General features: G+C 63.4%; 1 protein-coding gene across 2 annotated transcripts in view; it reads left to right on the plus strand.

The window, feature by feature from the left end:
* TBC1D22A (TBC1 domain family member 22A) overlaps positions 1–8,124 on the plus strand; it is a 299,853-nt gene extending 291,729 nt beyond the window's left edge. For both annotated transcript variants that reach the window (XM_039236992.1, XM_039237000.1), the window contains exon 13: positions 7,587–8,124. In XM_039236992.1, coding sequence (XP_039092923.1) covers positions 7,587–7,715 — 129 coding nt within the window. In that variant the 3' untranslated portion in view covers positions 7,716–8,124. The remainder of the gene's footprint in view (positions 1–7,586) is intronic.
* The last annotated feature ends 133 nt before the right edge of the window (positions 8,125–8,257 follow it).

Consider the following 8,257-nt stretch of genomic DNA (forward strand, 5'->3'; position numbering starts at 1 on the left):
TCCCCCCTGGACGTGCGCGTCCTTCCCTCACGGGCCCTCCTCGTGGGCGCCTCGCAGCGACATCTCGGTGCCCCGCGTCTGTGACTGGCCGCCCGCACGCACGCCCTGCGAAGCAGAGAGGAGCCCAGGGGAGGAGGCGGGCCCTGATTGTCACGCGGGGACTTCAGATTCTCCCGTGTGCGGACGGGACGCCCCTCAGCCAGTGCAGACACGTGAAGCGAAAGATCTGCCAGGATTGGGGCGCTCACACCGAGCTCGTGTTTTCAGGACCCAAAGGTGTTTTTCTGCTTAGAATTCCATTTGCGGAGAAGAAATACCAAATTAATTACAAGGACGGCTCGCCTCCCCGAGCCCTCGGGGCCCTCAGATCACTCTACGCCGGTGTCGCCTTCGATTCTGCACCCTGTGGAAGGCTGTCACCAGCGGGTTGGCGAGCCTGGCAGCTGGCCGGCCGTCCCAGCCGCTGTCACCAGCCTTCTATTTTTAGCCCTGGTTTGGTCCAGATCTTGACAAGATTTTCAAACTAATAACCGGATTGTCAAAGAAATCAGCTGCCGTAGGTCTGGGGGTGGGGGCGGAAGTGGCGGGGGGTGGGGGGTGCTGCCCAGCCGCTCCCTGTCCTAGAGGTGAGTGAGGTGAGGCTGCGACCATGAGGACATCACAGCGGAGCCACCGCGCTGGAGAGGGCAGGGTGGCCCCCTTCTTGGGCTGGGTCAGCATCTGATGGGGACGCAGGAGAGGACTCGGGTCAGACACCGGGCGAGCATCCGCGTGGCCTCCTGAGCGGCGACTTTCGTGTCCACCACATGTCAGGTCTTGTCCTGTGATCGTTCATCCATTCACAGAAAGGGCGCCACGTGGGATAGATTAGGGGTAACGCAGAAGGGAGGGCCCCTCCTGCAGCCGTGGCCGGTGCCCAGGCAACAGGGAGTAGGGGCGGGGACTCCAGGATGGGTTGTCACAGCCGCAGTTCAGAGCGATGCGTGGCACAAAGTGAGCGGCGGACGGAGGACAGCTTGGCAGTTGACCGACTACTGATGCAAAACGACAGCCCTGGCGGCCAGACAGAGCAGGGTGAATAGCCGTCCAGTCCGCAGCCGCCACCGCCACGCCTGCTCCCACAGACCGTGGGGACATCAGAGCAGGGCTGGCGCCGTCCCCGCAGGAGGCGTGCCTGGGCCAGGTGGGCCGCCCGGAGGGGACTCAGGGCATCCACGGCAGGGGAGGGGCCATGCCGTCCAGGGGAAAGGGCCGAAGGCGCCCGGCTCCCACGCTCGCCCTGCGTGCCTGCCCCGCCCCTTCCCCGCCCCTGCAGGTGCCCGGTGAGGCCCAGCCACTAGCTCCCTGAGTCTCCCCGGCCACCTGCACTGTGGCAGACGCCTCAGGCCCTTGTGGTATAATTTAATCTGGGCTACTGTTTATCTGGTATTTTACACATGTACTTCCCAAGAACAGAGATTTTATGTTGAATATGGATCAAACCCCAGCAGCTCCTGCCCAGACAGGAGTGAAAGTGCCCTGTTCCTCTGCCGGCTCTCCGGGGCCATGGCTTCCCCGGCCCCCTGCACCGCGTGCTCCGAGGAGCTGCCCGGGGGCGGGGAGGGCGGGAGGCTGGAGCGGCACAGAGGCTGCAGGTCGGTGCCCGGAGGACACAGGTGCTGTTCACCTTCAGTCGTGAGTAGGATGGCGCGTGGCGGTGGTTGCGGTGGCAGTGGTGGTAGCATGGTGGTGGCGGTGGCGGTGAGGGTGGTGGCACGGTGGCGGCGGCAGTGGCGGCATGGCAGTGGGCTCCAGCGTGCCAGTCGTCATGCCACGGCATGCGTGGACCCCTCCGTCCTCAGCACAGCCCTGGTAGGGGCTGCTCCTGTTTCCTCTGAGGGGGTGCAGGCAGCAGCCGGGACCTCGGGTGTGGACAGGATGACAGGCACGCGGCTGGCACCTTCCCAGAGCACCTGTTCTGCTGCCAGCTCAGCAATAAGCCGCTGACCCCCAAGCCTGGAGGTGGCCCCTGTCACGGTCCCCATCTCCTGGATGAGGGCCTCAGGGCCCAGGGTTGCTGGCCGTGGGGCTCCGGCCTCCCCTTGCCACCCGGCTGCCAGCACCAGGCGCCCCGCCTGCCTGTGCCTCAGTCTCCTCCCCCAGAAGACGGGCCGGGGGTGCCTGAGGCCCAGCCCCCAGGCCCCCGGGCAGCACCAAGGCCTGCCTTGCCGCCGAGCCGTTGGGTTTTCTAGCCAAGCCGCACAAATCAAACGTCAGAATGTGGATGGGAAAGTGAATTAAACCAATTAGCCCTGCTACCTGACTGGCGAGTCAGCGAGGGACTCCTGTTTCTTCCTTCTCGGTTAAGGGGAGACATAATAAGAGTCGGCAATTGGGCCCTTTTAGCCCCGTCAGGATTAATTTATTCGTCTCTGAGAGTTGGCAATTTGTAAACCCCTGACTTGAACAGCTTTTAAGCCGACCTCTTGTGTGCTCCGTGCCACACCACACGGAGGAGCAGGCGTTGACGTGTTCTGCCCTTCCTGCTGTCTGTGGGGGCCTTCCGGAATGTTCTGTCTGCCAGAGGGTCCCATGGAGGGAGGCACTGGTCCGCGCCGTCTGCAGGCCAGGCTGCCCCGGGATTGGGGGGCACAGCCGAGAAGCGGTATTTTCGTGTTCCTTAGAGTAGTGCCGTCCACTGGAGCGCAATCCCCGTCGTGTGGGAAGTCTTAAATATTCTGATGGCCCCACAGAAGTGGAGAAAACCAGGTGAAATTACTAATATTTTATTTAACCCAGAAATCTGAAATACTGTCTTTCAACCTATAGTCAACATAAGAACTGTTAAGACTTTACAGATTCTGTGCAGACTTCTTATTTGCAGCCCGGATTTGCTCTCTATGCTGTGGACCCACGGGGCTCTGTGATGGCCGGGCTGACGGGAGGCCCTTCTAGAAGTCTGGGGTGTGCTCTCCGTGACGCACACCCGTGGGGGCCCAGCGGGGGCCGGCGGACAGGAGGCCATTTGTGACTGTGCAGGACCAAACGTCCCATATTTCGCATTCATTTTCCTGTCGCTCGGTCCCCACCGCAGCACGAGCTGGGCTTCTGCTGCGAGAGGGCAGGAGTGTCTGACCTCCCTGGAGTCTGTCCTGTTCCCGTCTCCCAGTGGCTCCTGACTTGCCGTTCCGGTGGGAGGCACCTGCTTACACCGCTGGGTGCTGACCACACCACTTACACCCGACGTCCTGGTGCCCAGGGAGGGCCGCACACCCTCACGGGCAAAGAGGTGTGTTCTTGGGGCCTGGAGCCCGGAGCCCTGTGGCCCAGGCAGGTGGGCAGCGTCCCTCTGAGTGGCCCAGGGTCTGTCAGCTGCACGGGGAGGCCGTGGGGCCATCACACGGCTCCAGGGAGGCCAGTCGGCTGGCAGAGGGTACGTCAGCCATGTAGGCGTGATGCCAGCACAGAGGCAGGTGACGGCTTGGGCTTTCCCGTTGATGCGTGAAACAGCTTATGTGCTCGGTCAGTCCCTTGGGACTGTTTTAAGGTCATCATAGCTCATTTTGTATCTGACATTAGAACTTGAAAATCTGGGCCGAAGAGGCTGAAAAGCAGTGTCCCCTTCGGCTCGCTGTCAGCCTCTCAGAATGACCAGCCTCGGGGCCACCGCACAGGCTCGGGCCTCCCCCGTCCACAGCTGCGGGTTGGCGCCTGGCATGCATTTCCTCCCTTGGACTTTGTCCCCCCTGCCTGCTGCATGCCCGCACTGCCCCTCTGGGCGGGCCGTCCGGTGCGAGTTGCATTTCTTATTAAATTCGCCCACTGAACTCTTTTCCACGGATGATCATTTCTCTACCAAAAGTGCTGCTCCCGCCACTACGACTGTTACTTTGACCACAAAGGGTAATCACGGAAGTAACGACTGAGTGCTGGCAAGGACTGAATCCTACTAACAACTCAGTAGTGGTGGTTGGGTCCTCACAGAGCAGGGGACCCTTAGCTTGTGCTTTGTACCCACGGACCCTGTCACGAGCACTTTGCACAGGTTCTCAACTCAGGGAGGGACGTTCCTGTCCGCATTTACACACAGGGACTGAGGTAGAGTCGGGAGGCTTGCCAGGGTCACATGACCAACGGAGGCAGGACTGGGATCTGAGCCCGGTAGCGGCAGACCCCTGGGCCGCCAAGCACACCCTTCTCTGACACTGAGCGCCACCGTGGACCGGACGTTTTGTTTCAGGGGTGCAGGGGTACGTGGACCCGTAGATGTCACAGGGGAGCCAGATCGCCTCGTGGCAGAGGGCCGTGGAGTCATGATGCAGCAGAGCGGGGCTTGGACCCGGGTCCTCAGATGGTGGAGTCGTGGCTGGCTGCCTCCTGCGCTGCAGCCCACGCTCCGAGCAGAGAACTCTGGGGGCGTGGGAGGGGACCCCTGCCACGTTTCTGGAGCCCAAGTATACTGGTGTGTCCCCACGTCCTCCCTCCTGGGACACACAGACCGTCCTGCTTCGCACACGGTGCTGTAACTCACCAGACTGGAAATATAAACCCCTTTGGGTGAGAAGCACCCGGAGCCAAAGCGCTGTTCGCTCTTTAACGCCAGCAGGCTCCTCTTGGAACCCGCCCAGGCCGTGGCCACGGGCGGATTTCCGGGTGCAGGGTGCCCTGCTCGAGGTGGCGAGCTGCTGGGAACGCCGGCTCGGGGCTTCCAACCCGCCTCCCCGGGGGCTCACACCAGCACCTCTGCCTGCACCCGGGCGTGTGCTCCTGGCCCGCTGGTGCCGCTGGAGGGGGATGCAGGAGGGCCTCCGCGGGGGACGGCCTGTGGCAGGGAAGTGTGGCTGCCACCCACATGCTCATGACGGGACGTCAGAGTGCCCAGAGGGCAGTCCAGCTGCTGGTCATGCCGAGAGGCGGGTCAGCATGTCCAGGGCCCCCAGGAGTCTGCCCCGTGGTTTGTGGTTCGGCCTGGGTGTTAGCGGGGTTCCGGAACACCGGGCTGATCCTGACGTGGGGACGGGGCTCAGAGCGCAGGGCTCCAGGCGTGGGGGCGGGGCCCTCACTGTGGACGGCACAGGTCACGTGACCGCGGAGCCTGTGGTAACAGGCCAGCGGGGAGCAGCACGTGCACCGGGTGGGGGGGGGCACTCTTGCTGCGGCTGTACTGATGGGGTGGCGTCTCGTGGAACAAAGCGGGCAGAGTTCCAGGGGCCCCACGCATCTGATTTCCGAGGACGGCAGCTCGTGAGCAAACCTTCCCCTACTTGTGAGCAAACCTTCCCCTACTTGTGAGCAAACCTTCCCCTACTTGTCACGTCCGCTCACAGGGCAGAGCACTGTTCACGGAGCCCCGTTCCCTCTGCGGTTTGCAGGACTGGGCCTCTGATGGGGCCCCGACTCAGCCCCCCGTCCACCATTGTTTCGCAGGCAGACCCACCCCAGGGAGAGCCGGGCCCCTGGGACGTGACCCGTTGACGGCCCTTGACCTGTGTGATGTGGGTAACGCAAAACAGCTCACGGCCAATAACCGTGCCGCCCTTCCCGGATCAGAGCCGTCTCCGCCCGATGCGTCGATGAGACGGGCCTTTTTAAAAAAGAAATCTGTATTTAAGGACGCGTGTGGTTGTGTTCTTTGCCTCCCGTAAAGGTCACCCCGATAGATTTTTCCTTCTTTAGCATTGCAGGCAGTGAGGCTCCGGGCTTTTCTACTCTCCCTCCGTCCAGTGAACCTGGGGGACTAAATTAGATTCTGAAATTGCGTGTGCAGCGGGGTTGCTGAGTTACCGTAATGGGAGGGTATTGCTTCTCACCTTGCAAGTAGCGAGGTCATGATAATATGAAGCGAAGTGGATTAAAAATAAAACCAAAGGTATTTATTTACGACCTGCTCAGAATTGGATTGGCGTCCGTGTAAGTTGCACCTAATGGTGAAAGACAGCAGATTGATGCTGATCTGCCCCTGGGGACATTCTGCCACTGAAATTTGCTCTGCGAATTCAATTTAAAGGCCCCCAGAAAGTATCCAAAATGCAAAAGGAAATGGGGTTGAGGAAGGGGTAAAGCGGCAGCGGTGAGGCACCGGTGGAGGGGGTCCTGGGGGCTGCTCGTGGGCGGGCGGGGGGGCACCCTGCACGGCACGCCGGGCAGGAGGCGCCGCGCAACTCCGCACCCGGCCCTGGCAGCCCCTGGTGGGAACGGAGACCGCGCTCTGTGGACGAGGAGCCTGAGGCTCCGGGCGGACAGTGGCGGGTCTGAGCCCCAGCGTGCTGCACAGCCCATGGCCCCACGCTCACCGAGCCGGCCCCGACCCACAGATAAAGGGGTGGGGCTCAGAGAGGAGGGTCAGCCCGGGGCGGGACCAGGATGCGAATGTAGCGCCTGGGCACCCTTCCTCACACCCCCCATCCCTGGTCCCAGCCTTGCAGGGACAGGAGTCTCAACAGATGGGGCCTGTGTGTGAGTCTCAGGCAGTCAGGGAGGAGCAGCCCCAGTCTGGTGCCCTCCCTGTCCCCTGTCCCCTGCTGGGACCTTCAGAGGGGTGGCACCAGCCCCGTAGGACCCCAGCCGTCCTTGGGCTCCCTCAGATCCGGCTTCTGGGGGGGGCTGGGCCAGTGGGAGGGGCCAGAGCTGCAGGCTGTCCACAGGGTGCAGGCCCGCCCCTGACAGGGAGCCCTGGCCCAGGCCTCGTGCTGACCTGATCAGTGGCCCAGGCCCCCGATTCTCCTCCCCGGAGAACCCCCGCCCGAGAAGCCATTCCGGCCGCACAGCCCCTCCCACTCCTGCTAAACCCCCCCGGTGCTGGGGTCTGTGCCCCAGACCCACCCCCGCCTCAGTGTTGCCAGTCGCCCTGGACGAGAACTGGGGTCTGTCAGAGGGGCCAGTGAGCGCGCAGGGCCCTTGCGTCGCTGTGGCCCCGGGCTGTGTTTCTCCTTTCCAGCGCTTTCCTCAGTATCCCTGACTCTGGCTTGCAGACTGTGAGCTCTTGAGAGTTGTGTGCCCTGTGGGGTGGGCTGGGGGCAGCCGAGGCGCTCCAGCCTGGTCTTTTCTGGAAACAGACTATCAAGCGAGGATAGTGACAGGGGCTCCCTGGCCCCCCGCCCACCCAGCGTGTGCCCACCTGGTGTGCACCTGCCTGGTAGGCTTGGGGGGCATACACCTGTCCACGGTGCCCCTCACGTCCCTGCTGAGGGAATGTCACAGAAACCTGGCCCGAAGTCCGCCTGGGCCAGGGGGTGGGGGCCCTACCCCTGAGGGGATTCTGCGGGGCTGTGGGGTGAGGCAGCGCCTGCAACCAGGCCCCACCCGACCCGCACCTGACCGTGGAGCCCGAGGGGCCTGTTCGGGGGGTCGCAGCTGTGAAGCGTGGGTGGCACTGCCCTCCGTCCCAGAGGCATCGCCAAAAAGGACTGGGGGCCGTGTGAGGGGCTCCCTCCTGGCCACGGGGCTTGCGGCCCTTCGGGGTGCAGAGGGGAGGGGACACGACTCACGGGGTCTAGGAAGCCGCGAGCCCCCTCCGCGAGCCCTCACGGGTGGCCAGGCCCCCCCACCAAAGGGAGCCCCACCCCGCCGCTGTCACCCGCTCTGACCCAGGCTTGTCTCTCCCCCAGGAGCTGCTGCTCTTCCTTCAGAACCTGCCCACGGCCCGCTGGGGCGATGAAGACGTCAGCCTGCTGCTGGCCGAGGCCTACCGCCTCAAGTTTGCCTTCGCCGACGCCCCCAATCACTACAAGAAGTGAGCCGGGGCCCGCGCTGCCGTGGCCACAGGCCCGTGGCCGAGGAGAGGCCTCGCCGGAGCAGCCTGCCTTCCAGGGCGCTGGCCAGGACGGGGCGCAGGCGAGGGCCGGGGCCTGGCCCGGGGCGCCTCCGCTGCCTAAGATACCAAAGAGAGCGGGGGGAGGGTCCTGGCCGCACAGGGGGCCAGAGGTGGGCGACTCTCCCTCCGTGTCCCTGGAGCAGCCTTGCCAAATGACCCCCTCCCGGAGCCTCCAGGGCGTGGCCGCCTGAGGGCCGGACCCCGTGGGAGAGGCCTGCTGTCTGGCGCCAGGGGAGCAAGGAGGTCGTGGCCGTCTCATACCTGCTTTGAAATGCGAAAATCTTATTCTGTTGAGTGAAAGAGAATAAAATATAGACTTACTAAGAAGTGAACCGCCCTCCCCTGTGAGGTCTCTGTCCCCACAGGGCTTCTGGGAGTTGGCCTTGCTCCTGTAACTGGTCACGTAAGGTGTGGCTCTGCCTTCTCTCTTGGTGAGACTGTGGCTCCGGAGCAGGGGGGGAGCGG

The sequence above is a fragment of the Hyaena hyaena genome, unplaced genomic scaffold, assembly GCF_003009895.1.
Source record: "Hyaena hyaena isolate Hyena2069 unplaced genomic scaffold, ASM300989v1 scaffold_4, whole genome shotgun sequence".
Classification (NCBI taxonomy): domain Eukaryota; kingdom Metazoa; phylum Chordata; class Mammalia; order Carnivora; family Hyaenidae; genus Hyaena; species Hyaena hyaena.